The following is a 16167-nucleotide window of genomic DNA, read 5'->3' as shown; positions in this document are numbered from 1 at the left end:
TAGTAAGGGCTCTACAAAAGGCCCTCTGTGTTCTATGGACACACTGCAAACAGTAAACCGTGAGTCCTGGAAAGCAAACATACCACAGCATGTTCAGATAGGGCTTGTTCTCTTCCATTAACCCACAGAAGCATGTAGCTCCTCCAATCATCCCTCCTTAAACCCAAGTCCATTTTCTGCCTTACCTGCCACCATGTGTCTCCTTTCCCTTCTGAGTCTCCTTTGTACAGTATTTCTATCTAGCCAGCTGTCTCTGTGTTCCCTCCTGAAGGCAAACACAAAGTCTGAAGTGACTGCTGGAATGTGTTGTGATCCTTTGACCCTTTGAACTAAGCCTGAGGTGTTTTAGGAGAGGAAACAGGCTTGTCTCATGCCTGCCTCCCCGACTCATTGAGCAGTGCTCATATGAATATCCTACTCACATGTGCAAGTGCTGTTCCATGCAAGTAAGGGTGGCAGAATCTGTCCCCTTGTGCCTACCCACCTCTTATTGTGACTCTGGATCCCTCTTTCCCAAAGGATTAGACTGAGAGACAGGCCTGAGTCCATCCCTCTTCCTGCATCTTCTCCATCTCACTGTAAAGTTATCACAATGACAGCCTAACAGTAGACAGCTCTGCCCATGCCACTTCTTCCATGGCCACTTGCCACCTCTTCCCTGCCTTCCTTACAATACCTCAATAATCCTATCCATGGCATTGCTGAAGCAAATCTCTTCCCACTGTTACATGTGAAAAGTGGCTGCTTTGGCCGATACAGTGAGGTTCAGGAATTGGGACTCATTCTGATCAGAGACCTGACTCTCAGGGAATGTGGGGCTGCAGAGAACGTCTTCTCCTTCCTGGATTCCTAAGTGCTCTGAAGTAGCTGACCTGCAAGAACACACTATGCCAAATGGCTGGGCCAGCCAATATCGATTTTTTTTTTAAAATGAACCATCTAGAGGGATGCCGTCTGGATTAAATGACAGAATACCACCCTTGCTTCCAAATAAACAAAACTAATTCAGTCAATTTGGTTCCCCGTTCCTTCCCCTTGATTCTCATTCCTCAAAGTCGGGCTGAGATTAATGAACCGTTTGCTGTACTCCTAGCAGGCCCTGCATTTCTCAATATGCCCTGATCTGCAAAACACCTTTAGCAATTGGCTGTCAGAACTTCAGCTGATAATACCGAAAGTTTGGGGGCGATTAATATTATCCTAAAATTCAGTCATTTCAGGCACTTGATTTCAAAATAAAAAGCAATTATCAGCATGACAAACCCAGACGGCTTTCTCTTTTGTTTATTTAGTAAAGGGAGTCTACCTCCTACGCAAGTTGCCATTGGAGTGTTTATGTAAAGGCACTGAACTCTGCAGCAATGTAAGGCAAAAGATAATTCCTAAATAGCTCTAAGTCCTCAACACCTGAGAAAAACAACAGACCTTTTACATAACTGTGTTCAGTAAACAATATAGCTGTGATCTGAAACCGACTAATTATAACACTTTGTACTTCATCTGAAGATTTCAGTGTGCAGGAATAGAAGAGCTGCTCTACCAGATCAGACCAGTGGTCCATCTTGTCCAGTAATATCTCATCTCTGACTATGGCCCAGCACTAGCTGTTTCAGCGGAAGAAACATCCCCATTATAACCTGTCTATAGGGGAAGTTACTTCCTGCTAACCTATCTATAAGGGAAGGCAGGGAGCTGTGAGTAGTTGGCAAAATTCCTTTCTGTCTTAACCAAGCATTCCTTCTGTAGCTGGGGCTAACATACCTTGCTGCGATTTAGCCCCCTGTAATCCTTGTGTTCCTGACTTACTGCTGCATTTCACTTTTCTCTACCTTCACAAGTCTAGCTGGACTGCAGAGTTAAGTTTATGATTATGAAATTAAATAAATAAAACAAGTTAAACCACACACAAAAATGGGCCCTGGAGTTTGAGGGTTTCTGGTTCTTACAGGTTTGTTACAGATGCGGAAACTCGGGCCCAGCTGGGTTCCATGATTTGCCCAAGATCACACAATGAATTAGTATCAGAGCTGGGAAAAGAACTCAGGTCTCCTCATTCCCAGTCGGCAGGGGCGGCTCTACCAATTTTGCCGCCCCAAGCAGTCGCCGCCGAATTGCTGCCACCACAATGGCGGAGCTGCCGCCCAAAAGCCGCCACAGCGGGAAGAGCAGTAGAGCTGGCACCGAATTGCCGCCGTGGGACACGGACTGCCACCCCATTCTCAGTGCCGCCCCAAGCACCTGCTTGGAAAACTGGTGCCTGGAGCCGGCCCTGCCAGTCGGGTGCCGTACCGAAGGGCCACAATGCCAGTAGAGATACCCAGTGCTTCTCCCTCAACACGGTTATAAAAAAGACATTCTACCCTTAATACTTGAAATGTGGTTGTATGTAGATTAGGGAGTGTGTTCTACTGGATGCTTATTTAATGGAAATCCGCCAGCTAGAGATAGTGTGTGATCAGTGGTTCAAAGCTTTTTGGGGACAAGTGGACCAGTTTACCAGACAAAGCCCTAGACTAGGCTAGCTGGTGTCTGCAGCCTCCCAATTGCTTGTACACCTCTAACCCACATCGGAGCTGGTGCTGCTTTTGGCTGGGTGAAGGAACTTTTAAAAAGCTTAAGCCAGCAGCCGTTGAGCTGTGTGATCTGCAAAGCATTTCCAGGTAGTCTACAGATTAAAGCAGGTGAGAACCAGGCAGTAGAGGGTTGAAAGGGCAGGAGAGCAATTCAGTCCACTGGGGAAACTTTCCCTTAAAAAGTGGTCCACAAAATGAAGGAGCTGAAATCCCATCAACCAGGCATAATGGATTAGAGCACATGCAGTTGTGAGAGACAATGCCCCAAAGCCCAGCACAAAAACTACAAGTGGGAGCTTAGAGTGGCACTCTCAAATGTCTCTTCCCTGGGATGTATGTATTGGCAACCCACAAAGCGGACGACATTTAAAGCTGACACTGAATCCTGATGGTTATACAAAAGGCATTATACGAAAGACCTCACTAAGGGTCACTTCAGCAGAATGGCAAAAGCTAACAGCTAAGGCAAGGTCCAGAAATGCATGGGCCTGGAGTCCAATATGGCAGCAAAGTGGTAACCGGGAGTGTTTGATTGAAGTGATATGTCCAGTAATTTACTCTGAAGCAATCAATAGACTGTGTTAAAAGTCTGAGCCCTGGTCTACACTAGGACTTTAGGTCGAATTTAGCAGCATTAAATTGATGTAAACCTGCACCCGTCCACACGATGAAGCCCTTTATTTCAACTTAAAGGGCTCTTAAAATCGATTTCCTTACTCCACCCCTGACAAGTGGATTAGCGCTTAAATCGGCCTTGCCGGGTCGAATTTGGGGTACTGTGGACACAATTCAACGGTATTGGCCTGCAGGAGCTATCCCAGAGTGCTCCATTTTGACCGCTCTGGACAGCACTCTCAACTCAGATGCACTGGCCAGGTAGACAGGAAAAGAATCGCGAACTTTTGAATCTCATTTCCTGTCTGGCCAGCGTGGCAAGCTGCAGGTGACCATGCAGAGCTCATCAGCAGAGGTGACCATAACGGAGTCTCAGAATCGCAAAAGAGCTCCAGCATGGACCGAACGGGAGGTACGGGATCTGATCGCTGTATGGGGAGAGGAATCCGTGCTATCAGAACTCCGTTCCAGTTTTCGAAATGCCAAAACCTTTGTCAAAATCTCCCAGGGCATGAAGGACAGAGGCCATAACAGGGACCCGAAGCAGTGCCACGTGAAACTGAAGGAGCTGAGGCAAGCCTACCAGAAAACCAGAGAGGCGAACGGCCGCTCCGGGTCAGAGCCCCAAACATGCCGCTTCTATGATGAGCTACATGCCATTTTAGGGGGTTCAGCCACCACTACCCCAGCCGTGTTGTTTGACTCCTTCAATGGAGATGGAGGCAATACGGAAGCAGGTTTTGGGGACGAAGAAGATGATGATGAGGAGGAGGTTGTAGATAGCTCACAGCAAGCAAGCGGAGAAACCGGTTTTCCCGACAGCCAGGAACTGTTTCTCACCCTGGACCTGGAGCCAGTACCCCCCGAACCCACCCAAGGCTGCCTCCTGGACCCAGCAGGTGGAGAAGGGACCTCCGGTGAGTGTACCTTTTAAAATACTATACATGATTTAAAAGCAAGCATGTGAAAGGATTACTTTGCCCTGGCATTCGCGGCTCTCCTGGATATACTCCCAAAGCCTTTGCAAAAGGTTTCTGGGGAGGGCAGACTTATTGCGTCCTTCATGGTAGGACACTTTACCACTCCAGGCCAGTAACACGTACTCGGGAATCATTGTACAACAAAGCATTGCAGTGTATGTTTGCTGGCGTTCAAACAACATCCCTTCTTTATCTCTCTGTGTTATCTTCAGGAGAGGGAGATATAATCCATGGTCACCTGGTTGAAATAGGGTGCTTTTCTTCAGGGGACACTCAGAGGAGCCCATTCCTGCTGGGCTGTTTGCCTGCGGCTGAACAGAAATGTTCCCCGCTGTTAGCCACAGGGAGGGGGAGGGTTGAGGGGGTAGCCACGCGGTGGGGGGAGGCAAAATGCGACCTTGTAACAAAAGCACATGTGCTATGTATGTAATGTTAACAGCAAGGTTTACCCTGAAAGAGTGTAGCCAGTGTTTTATAAAATGTGTCTTTTTAAATACCGCTGTCCCTTTTTTTTTCTCCACCAGCTGCATGTGTTTCAATGATCACAGGATCTTCTCCTTCCCAGAGGCTAGTGAAGATTAGAAAGAAAAAAAAACGCACTCGAGATGAAATGTTCTCCGAGCTCATGCTGTCCTCCCACACTGACAGAGCACAGACGAATGCGTGGAGGCAAATAATGTCAGACTGCAGGAAAGCACAAAATGACCGGGAGGAGAGGTGGCGGGCTGAAGAGAGTAAGTGGCGGGCTGAAGAGAGTAAGTGGCGGGCTGAAGAGAGGGCTGAAGCTCGAATGTGGCGGCAGCGTGATGAGAGGAGGCAGGATTCAATGCTGAGGCTGCTGGAGGACCAAACCAGTATGCTCCAGTGTATGGTTGAGCTGCAGCAAAGGCAGCTGGAGCACAGACTGCCACTACAGCCCCGTGTAACCAACCGCCCTCCTCCCCAAATTCCATAGCCTCCACACCCAGACGCCCAAGAACATGGTGGGGGGGCCACCGGCCAACCAGCCACTCCGCCACAGAGGATTGCCCAAAAAAAAGAAGGCTGTCATTCAATAAATTTTAAAGTTGTAAACTTTTAAAGTGCTGTGTGGCATTTTCCTTCCCTCCTCCACCACCCCTCCTGGGCTACCTTGGTAGTCATCCCCCTATTTGTGTGATGAATGAATAAAGAATGCATGAATGTGAAGCAACAATGTCTTTACTGCCTCTGCAAGCGGTGATCGAAGGGAGGAGGAGAGGGTGGTTAGCTTACAGGGAAGTAGAGTGAACCAAGGGGTGGGGGGTTTCATGAAGGAGAAACAAACAGAACTTTCACACCGTAGCCTGGCCAGTCATGAAACTGGTTTTCAAAGCTTCTCTGATGCGTACCGCGCCCTCCTGTGCTCTTCTAACCGCCCTGGTGTCTGGCTGCGCGTAACCAGCAGCCAGGCGATTTGCCTCAACCTCCCACCCCGCCATAAACGTCTCCCCCTTACTCTCACAGATATTGTGGAGCACACAGCAAGCAGTAATAACAGTGGGAATATTGGTTTCGCTGAGGTCTAAGCGAGTCAGTAAACTGCGCCAGCACGCCTTTAAACATCCAAATGCACATTCTACCACCATTCTGCACTTGCTCAGACTGTAGTTGAACAGCTCCTGACTACTGTCCAGGCTGCCTGTGTACGGCTTCATGAGCCATGGCATTAAGGGGTAGGCTGGGTCCCCAAGGATACATATAGGCATGTCAACATCCCCAACAGTTATTTTCTGGTCTGGGAATAAAGTCCCTTCTTGCAGCTTTTGAAACAGACCAGAGTTCCTGAAGACGCGAGCGTCATGTACCTTTCCCGGCCATCCCACGTTGATGTTGGTGAAACGTCCCTTGTGATCCACCAGAGCTTGCAGCACTATTGAAAAGTACCCCTTGCGGTTTATGTACTCGCCGGCTTGGTGCTCCGGTGCCAAGATAGGGATATGGGTTCCGTCTATGGCCCCACCACAGTTAGGGAATCCCATTGCAGCAAAGCCATCCACTATGACCTGCACATTTCCCAGGGTCACTACCCTTGATATCAGCAGATCTTTGATTGCGTGGGCTACTTGCATCACAGCAGCCCCAACAGTAGATTTGCCCACTCCAAATTGATTCCCAACTGACCGGTAGCTGTCTGGCGTTGCAAGCTTCCACAGGGCTATCGCCACTCGCTTCTCAACTGTGAGGGCTGCTCTCATCTTGGTATTCATGCGCTTCAGGGCAGGGGAAAGCAAGTCACAAAGTTCCATGAAAGTGCCCTTACGCATGCGAAAGTTTCGCAGCCACTGGGAATCGTCCCAAACCTGCAACACTATGCGGTCCCACCAGTCTGTGCTTGTTTCCCGAGCCCAGAATCGGCGTTCCACAGCATGAACCTGCCCCATTAGCACCATGATGTATGCATTGGCAGGGCCCATGCTTTCAGAGAAATCTGTGTCCATGTCCTGATCACTCACGTGACCGCGCGGATGTCGCCTCCTCACCCGGTATCGCTTTGCCAGGTTCTGGTGCTGCATATACTGCTGGATAATGCGTGTGGTGTTTAATGTGCTCCTAATTGCCAAAGTGAGCTGAGCGGACTCCATGCTTGCCTTGGTATGGCGTCCGCACAGAAAAAAGGAGCAGAATGATTGTCTGCCGTTGCTCTGACGGAGGGAGGGGCGACTGACGACACGGCTTACAGGGTTGGCTTCAGGGAGCTAAAATCAACAAAGGGGGTGGCTTTACATCAAGGAGTATTTCAGGCAGGACTTCACGGAGGGTTCCAATAAGAAATGGTGCACCTAAGTTATTGTTTTTATTGGAACAAGGAGGTTAGCCTGGCCTCTGATTGATACATGGCTAGATTTACCTCGCTGCACCTTCTCTGTGAGTGACTGCAGTGTGACCTAGAGAAATGAGTCTCCTAGATGGGGGAGGAGGCAAATGAGTACAAAACAAATCTGGTCTATTTCTTGTTTTGATCCACTCCATCTATCTTTTACATCTTTGGCTGGCAGCAGACGGTGCAGAAGGACTGCATGCCATCCACATCTCATGGCTGCTCGGCAGAAGATGGTACAGTACGACTGCTAGCCATCGTCATCTCTTGCCTGCCCGGCAGAAGATGGTACAGTACGATTGCTAGCAATCCGTATTGCCTGCCTGCTCACCATAAGACGGTTCAATAGGACTGACTGCAGGACTAAAGAGAATGACCTGGTAAAGTCACTCCAAATTTAGTCCCTGCGCCCATGTCTGCCCAGGCGCTCCCAGCCGACGCGGCCAGGAGCACCTCGGACATGACGATGACGGCTACCAGTCATATTGCACCGTCTGCTGCCAGAAGGCAATGGGTTGCTGCTACTGTGTAGCAATGCAGTACCGCGTCTGCCAGCATCCAGGAGACATACGGTGACGGTTACCTGAGCGGGCTCCATGCTTGCGGTGGTATGGCGTCTGCACAGGTAACTCAGGAAAAAAGGCGCGAAACGATTGTCTGCCCTTGCTTTCACGGAGGGAGGAGGGAAGGGGGGCCTGACGATATGTACCCAGAACCACCCGCGACAATGTTTTAGCCCCATCAGGCACTGGGATCTCAACCCAGAATTCCAATGGGCAGCGGAGACTGCGGGAACTGTGGGATAGCTACCCACAGTGCAATGCTCCGGAAGTCGACGCTAGCCTCGGTACTGTGGAAGCACTGCGCCGAGTTAATGCACTTAATGCACTTAGAGCATTTTCTGTGGGGACACACACACTCGAATATATAAAACCAATTTCTAAAAAACCGACTTCTATAAATTCGACCTTATTCCGTAGTGTAGACATACCATGATTGAGTCACTCAAAACTAGACCTGAGTGAATAATGGATTTTTCAGCTCAGGAGCGGAACCAAAAAAAAATTTGAAAACAAATCTGGTTTGATTCAAACTAAAATCAAAAACATTGTTTCGAATTGACCTAAACATTGTGTGTGTGTTTGTGTTTTTAATTGACCAAATATGAAAATGAAATGCCATTTCATAATGAAAAAGTCGAAACAAAACATTTTGAAATGGTCAAAATGAAATGTTTCGACATTTTTTGGGGGGAAAAATCAGGTATTTTTTCAGCTGAAATTATATATCAAATTCAACCTGAATTCATGAATATTTCGGGGCCCCCAAAAATGCATTTTTTGGTGAAACTGTATTCCCTGAAAAAAAATTCTCCTAGTTCTATTCAGAACATTTAAATGCCCCAATCATAGATCACTTCCTGAAACCTCTCTCAGTCTTTATGGCAACAAATTTCCCTTCGTTTTGAGGAATCCTCTTCCACAAGACAGAGGCAACCAAATTGCAGCTATTTTCTCTTCCTCCCTCCTCCCCTTATTCTATTTGATTTTAAATAAATTGATACATAAAAGCACAAGACTTGCAGAGGATGCACAGCAATAATGCTAAGGTTGCTAGGAAACAAGTGGCCATTTGGGGGCTGAATGAATGAATGACAAGCATCAGTGCTGAGAGAGGGGGAAGGAGGTGAGTCTGATTGACCATCAGCCAATGTCAAACTGCCCAAAAGATTTCACCACTCCTGCATCCAGATAATAGGGGGGGTTGCGTTTGCTTCTTATGAGTCAAACAGCGAGTGGATCCGTGATGGGCAGTTTTACTTTATCCTGGCTATCAGGAACACTACAGAGTGAGATAACGGAAACCACTGAAGGACTGGGAAGACTTTCAAAGACTCTCTTGGTAACCCCATTCTTCAGCGCTGTCTAGGCAAAGCATAACATTTGCTGCCCAGACTTGCAGATGCTCAAAAGAACTAGAGCAGTGGTTCTCAAACTAGGGGCGCCGCTTGTTCAGGGAAAGCTTCTGGCAAGCTGGGCCGGTTTGTTTACCTGCAGTGTCCGCAGGTTCGGCTGATCGCAGCTCCCAGTAGCCACGGTTTGCCGTTCTCAGCCAATGGGAGCTGCGAGAGGCAGTGCGGGCCAAGGGACGTGCTGGCCACTGCTTCCCACAGCCCCCATTGGCCTGGAGCGGTGAACAGCAGCCACTGGGATCGGCCAAACCTGCGGACACAGCAGGTAAACAAACCGGCCTAGCCCGCCAGGGGCTTTCCCTGAACAAGCTGCGCCCCTAGTTTGGGAACCACTGAACTAGAGGATCCCCCTTCTTGCAATGCTAATCATGCAGGAAGATTTGCACTTTCAGAGGGCCTGGTAAGATGCACCACCAAATTCTGTAGGTGCAGTTCTTGGAGCATGGAATCCCCTTTATCTATACAGGCAAACTGAGTTATTATTAATCTACCTGGCCATTTTATGAGCCAACTATCTGATTTGCATGCAGATATATGGATGAGACCATAGATTGTGGCTTCTTTTTAAAAAGTTTATTAAAATCCAGAGGACGTTCTTCTCCACATTGTAACAGTTAGGTCAAACTTTGATCCCAAACTTCTTGGTGGTATCTCGTTAACTGGCTGCATATAATGAATGTGTCCAACAACAACAAGCAGGACACAGTAAGTTGAAAAATCCTGTGAAATATACATCTAAAATAGTTGCCAGGTCCTTTAGTTTTCCACCCTAGAATTAGAGAGAAGGAGGTCTGCCAATCACATCGACAGTGATAAATACCAGTCACAAAGGAGACTGCACAGCTCTGCACGGAAGACTTCATAATCTATAATGACCTTTTCATTCAAGTAAAACATTCTGTATAACAGTCACACAGCTGATTCTGACTACCTGGCTTCATGCAGATAGGGAGAGACAGACTCTGTTCTTTCTCTAATGAGGTTCAGTATCACACAGGGTATCTTGCAAAGGCTTTGCTGCTGGAATGTCTTCCATAAATTTCAGCAAAAGTAGCACCACTAAGGTCCCCATCAGCAAGGTACGTGCTTAACTTCAAACATGTAAGTAGTCCCATTGAATGAAGTCAATGAGACTACTCAGATGCTTAAACTTAAATACATGCTTAAGGAAGGGCCTGCTGAATGAGATCAAAATTCTGCTTTCAGGAAGTTCCTTTCCAATATGCCTGCCTGCTATCCTTCCATCCATCCATTCCACTGTAATCCACATGGTATTGGAGTGCCTCTCTAGAATCTGCTCCCCCTACATGTGTGGACTTTCCACTGGATTATCTGTGAGTGGCAATGGGGGACTGGAAGTCAGGATTTGTGGGTTTTAATCTCACTGGTTTACTATGTGGCCTTGAGCAATTTTTAAGAACAAAATTTGGAAACTCTTTTCTTCTGTAAAAATGTTCTATATGTTACTTCTAGGTGAAATAGCTAACCTTGAAATCAGAAAAGCATGGAAATATCAGCTACCTACTGGTAGTTGACAAGCGAACCTCTCAAAAACAAAAATCCCATGGCTGGAGATTTGTGGGGTTAAAACAAAAGCACATGCCTGAAGGGATATGCTGTGTATAAAACTTTCCAGCATAGTGTAAAATGAAGGCCTGTGTTATATGGTTCATGAACAAATCCAATAAGAACAAAGGAAAAATAATTTATTTTTATGTTATAAATGAGAGTGAGATTTGACCCCAGTGTTTGACATATCAAACCAAATGCAAAACACTGAACCAATATGTATTTAGGACAGGTTTCAAATGTCCATACAAAGACAGAGAGTTGCATTATGCTATCTTTTAACATCTGAATGACAAGCAGGATTAAATAATTACTGAGTGAGGGAGAGAGCCATCTCCCATCAGAGAGCCTTTCACTGTTCTACCTGGATGAGACAAAATTAGCTACAGCACAAAATAGTTTCCAGGAGATAATGTACTTTGGGGGAGCATTTCTGAAAGAGGATCCTTTCCAGTCACGTTTAAAGGGACACTTTTCACTTATTTGGACTACAAATTTTATTTAAGAACATTTTAAATGGCAACATAGGGAGTGAAGGTTCTCACAACATCTAACTCTGATAGGAATTAAAATGGTGGGGGGAGGGGAGTATTTTTTGTTTTCAATTCAAAGGAAACAGTCTGTCTTAGCATAAACATTTCTCTGCAGTGGGGGAAAGCCAATCAATGTATTTTATAATTATATGGTAAAAATGAGAAAGTAAGCAATTTTTCAGTAATAGTGTGCTGTGGCACTTTTGTATTTTTATGCCTGATTATGTAAGCAAGTAGTTTTTAAGTGAGGTGAAACAAATCAGACTCCTGAAAGGGGAACAGTAGTCTGGAAAGGTTGAGAGCCACTGATCTAAATGGACCATTAACCTGATCAAATGTGGCCATTCCTAATGAAATGCAAAAAGCCAACAACCAACCTAGGGGGTGAAAAGTTTCTTAGGAAGTTTTAATATTTTTTCTTTTATTAATCAATAATGAGGAGGAGATTTCTGAAATATTCAAAGGAAGGGGAGAGAAGATGGAGGTAACACGATAGCACTCTAGGTATCAGCACTAGAATTCCCCTCACAGAAAAAGAACAGCAGCATAAGCACTGTGCTCTGTTACTGGCAAAGCAAAGCCAAAACAAATTTCATTAGGCAAAACACATTACCTCTCAGAATCAATTGCCAGGTTATAAATGTGACCTGTTCAATATTCATTAAAACACTGATTTCCAAAAAAATTTGTGGAGTTGCACAAGGTGGGGCGGATGGAAGGAGTTTGTGCTTTTCCTGAAGTGATGAAGAGTCTGAGTCAAACCCCAAGTCAGTGACAGTCTTTCCATTGACCTGAATGGGCTTTGATCAGGCCCAAACTGACTAACTCTGGGGTGTAAGGCACATGTCTTGCAAGGAACTCTCCCGTCTGACATGAGTGTGAGTAGTGCACAAACCAAGGGCAGCATGCAGTATGGCCATTAGAACCCAAAAACTTCATTTGCTATATTAGAAAGTGAGTGAGAAGCAGAGATATTATCTTGGGTTGGGTGGCAGCCCCCAAAATGAAAACTGCTGTGCACAGAAATTGCCTGAGAGAGCTAGTTACCTCCCCTCTCTCCTCCCACCCAGCCAGGGAGAAAGGGATGTATTTGCTGAGGTGACCAGCCCACCCCAGGCCCACCAACCAGGAACTAAGATGAGGGCCTCCCCAGTGGTAAGAGAGCTAGGCAAAGCATTCTTCTAGGGGCCCACCTGAACAGCGTCAAAGAGAAAGCAGCCCTGTCTCATGTCAATCCCAGTGGAAAGGGAGGACAGGCAGAGAGTCTTCGGATACATTCGGCTTCATGCTTTTTCCCCTTCCCCATAATCCAACCATACAGATGTCAAGTGTTACACCAGGGGCATGATTCTCCTGTCATGAACACTGGTTTTCCCTCATGTAGCTCCAATCACCTCCATGAAGTTACTCATCATTTGCACCATTGCAAGTGAGAGGATACTCAGTTCCCCAAAGTGGAATTAGGCTCCCAACCCCCCACATTACATAGCTATCCCCGCATTAACCTCAGTCTGATTCTGCAACTCACCACTCATCATCACGACGAAGACTTTTGAAACACTTATGCTCTCTGTTAGGTAACTCATTAGGGAAAGAATCCTTGGAAACTGAGTGCAAATGTATTTGATCTATTTGATTTTAATTGATAATTGATCTGTTCTGTGGACCTTCCCAGGCATCTCTCAAGAAGGTGTCTAAGCACTGTAATGCAGAGAACTTTTTCAGAGAAATGCTGCATTGAAAAATAAACTGAAATGCAAGCGATGGAGAAGATATAGAAAACAGATTTTAAGAAGACTGGAGCATTTAATTCTGGATGCCTCTCTCAATTGCTAGTGGAATTCTGCCTTCCCCTCAGAGTCAGCAGTGCAGATTCAAGGTCTATCAGCAGCGATCCCAAATTCCTACTCTCTGATGGTTGTTTGGTGGCCTTATGTGAAATGAGTTTGGTGGGGTCTCAATCCACACAAAACAGCACTGCCATCAGACTGACTGGCAACCTTGTGGCAGTCCCATCAAAGAGGCAAAGTGCTACATGAGCCACTGAGGTTGAACTCCTAACTCAGGATGACAGGAGGAACTTCAATTCAGGGTGGGCTACCTTGGCAGGGAGGGAGAAAGCAGCCCTGTCTCTCCCCTAGGGATACCTCAATAAAAACAGGGAACTTCAGTTTCCAGGGCTGTCATTCCGGCATTTTACACTCGCACTGAATTGGCACAAAGCAATCACAGCGATAATTTTCCACTTGGGGACATCAGGTTTACGCCAGTGTCTCTGAACTGACTTCAGTGGTGTTATTCATGGTTTACCTCAGTGTCAGGAAGAGGATAACCAGGCTCTTAATTTTTAGAATAAAAACCAAAAAATAATTTTTGAATAAAAACCTAGGAGCAGGTCCTCAACTGGTGTAAACTGACACCTGCCCTCCTCTCTCCCCATCCCTACCCTCAACTTAAACAGCTCCCTTAGGTGAGGATCTGACTTGTGGCGTGTGATACAGAGCTTAGTAATGTTGTATTATACTACTGTGGGTTTGGCTGTGGTGGCTACACATTTATAAAAATAACAGCGCAAGGCTACCTAACCATGCATACTCAAGGAAACCCAAAACCAACTATTGCTGCAGTAACAATAACCTAACAATACAGGCAAACAGAAAAATCCTACATCCTGCAGCTTTGCAAACACACTATGTTATTATTGACCTCCTGCAGCTCTGTAGACAGAAGATCTGCAATGTACAATATGCCGCATGGTTTCTCCTACCTCACATTAACATCAAGTTCTTCCATCACAGGCAATAGGCATAGGTAGCCTATGGGAGTTCAGCGCCCATAGAAGAAACCTGGTCCTGGAGTGGAGACAATGAGAAAAGATAATTATAAGTTAAATGGTCTGACCTTTGTTTGCTTTCCCCCATTGTGGAAATGCCCTTATATTGGCACCATTGCCCCTGTGCCTCTCTAGCCAGAGTTTGCTTGAAAACAAAATGAATAAATAACACACAAAAATAAAATCAACATGGCTTTAAAACCTTTTTACAAGAGAGGAATTACTTGCATTGCCCACATGGAGGAAATGTAGTTATTTATGATAACACTGAGATAAACAAACTTATGTTTGAGAGTGAGTCAAAAACAGGTTTAGCTAATCCTTTTATAGTTTTGTCTTTATTATTATCTACTCATATATAATCATAAGTGTGTATAGCACTTTAAAGACAAAGGGCAAAATCCTGGCTCCACTGAAGTCAATGGCAAAACTCCCATTCACTTCAATGGGGTCAGCTTTCACCCAAAGACACTGGGATCAAATTTTGATCTCATTTACACTGGTGTAAATGTAACATGCACTGAGTCTTTGTCCCACTCTAGTAGCTGGTCCACATAGAAAGTTTATGGGCCTGCTACCATTCTTACCTAATGCATTTAGTTCTTTAACTCAAACAGTAGAGGCTTGTCATTTTAGATGAAGATAGCCCAGATTCAGTCCCTGCTGATGACCCAAGTTGTCATATAAATCAAGAGTAACTCAATTAAAGTCATTTACACAGTAACTGACCTGGAGCAATGTCACTGAAGGCAATTGAGTTACTCTGGATTTACTAGTATATCAGAGATCAGAATTTGGCCATGGGTCCTTTCCTCAAGGTACAATCTAAGGGTCAGATCCTACAAACACTTATTCACTGGACTAATCTTGCACTGTCTGGCCCAAGGTTAGGTAAGACACAGCATGGCAATGAGAGAGATACTAGACCAGGGGATGGGAATGGGAGAGAGGCTTATGGGCCATCCCCATACTAATGAAATGAATGCTAAGACTCCCATTAGCTTCAATGGGAGCTGGTCCAGATCCTTAAGCACTTACTTGGCTGCTCTCTTTATACTTCATGTTGGTTCCCTTTTTTTTTTTTTTTTTTTTTAATGTCCCTGAGTTAAACTGAGGCAGGAGAGAGGGGTTATTTGTATCTATTTGCTGAGCTCCTTCCCCATAACCTCCTGCCATCCAGTGCCTTTATTTATTCTATTTATTTGCAGATTTAGATCACACCAATAATCATATGTAGCTAGGCAGGAAAGAGGTTGTTAAAAACAAACACAGACGTTAATGCAGTAGGTGATGCAGTCACAATCAGTCAATGCCGTGCTGCTGCCCAAAGCAGACCCCCGCCTTGAGGAGAGTAAATAAAACTCAGTGGAGCAGTCAAAGGCTGCAATGAAGAAAAAAGGCCTCCCAGCCTGCCCTAGGACTATCAAACTCGCCTGTGCAACATCGTCAGTAGGAGCTGCTCCCTAAGGTGCAAGGACATCCAGCTGAGAACGCTCAGTCACTGGTCATGGAATACTGAGTACCTTTCATTAATGGCAAGAATACCCCAGTGGATCCACCTGCCATGCCATGATCTTGCCTAAAAGCCTCTCCTATAACTGAGGGGAGCTCGCACTTCATAAGTTATCACTATGGCCTATTGTTGCATAGTCTTGTGAGAGGAGACTGCTTCTCTTCTGTCTATAGTTTCTGACCTGTGACTGCTGATCTTTGATGTTGCCAACATTGTCTGTTCCATTTTGTTTGCAGATCATTGCTGTGTTTTGTTATAAAGCGTGATGAAAGTGAAGGGCAAGGAAATGATTTTCCTTTCTAATTTCTCAGTATTCAGTAAGACAGATGATGCAATGCAGGAAAGATGAGAAATGTCAGGTTCTGGCCATTATTGTGTGAGTGTAGCCAGGGCTTTTCCCTTCATCTACACTCCTGAGCAGTGGGCAGCCAGAATCCCACTCCCTGAACACAAAGAGAGGAGGTGTGGAGTCAGCTGGTGGTTTGCAGGTAAAACGTGCAGAACACAGCAGCTGCAGCTCCTGCATTTGCTACCGACCTCCGACCTATTGACATGCTGCCCACCTCTATTCTCTGCAAACAGATCACCCCACCTAGATTGCATGGCTGATACAGCTACAGTTTGGTTGGAAGCATAGACACAACCTGTGTATATTTTCCCACGTGACTCTTTCAGACTCCAGACCTGACCTGGGTGAACTGTCTGTCTCTGCCTTAGTGCTGCATTTTCAATTAAGTCAT

The 16167-nt window shown here is 45.9% G+C and overlaps 1 protein-coding gene across 2 annotated transcripts in view; it reads right to left on the bottom strand.

The window, feature by feature from the left end:
* The window catches only part of HTR4 (5-hydroxytryptamine receptor 4), a 220127-nt gene that overhangs the window by 138253 nt on the left and 65707 nt on the right, over positions 1 to 16167 (bottom strand). For both annotated transcript variants that reach the window (XM_037907688.2, XM_043552991.1), the window contains one exon: positions 13849 to 13933. In XM_037907688.2, the coding sequence (XP_037763616.1) occupies positions 13849 to 13874 (26 nt within the window). In that variant the 5' untranslated portion in view covers positions 13875 to 13933. The remainder of the gene's footprint in view (positions 1 to 13848; positions 13934 to 16167) is intronic.

This window comes from Chelonia mydas, chromosome 8, assembly GCF_015237465.2.
Source record: "Chelonia mydas isolate rCheMyd1 chromosome 8, rCheMyd1.pri.v2, whole genome shotgun sequence".
NCBI classification, from domain to species: domain Eukaryota; kingdom Metazoa; phylum Chordata; order Testudines; family Cheloniidae; genus Chelonia; species Chelonia mydas.
The sequence above is the reverse complement of the archived record's forward strand: the minus strand, read 5'-3'. Positions and strand labels throughout refer to the sequence as shown.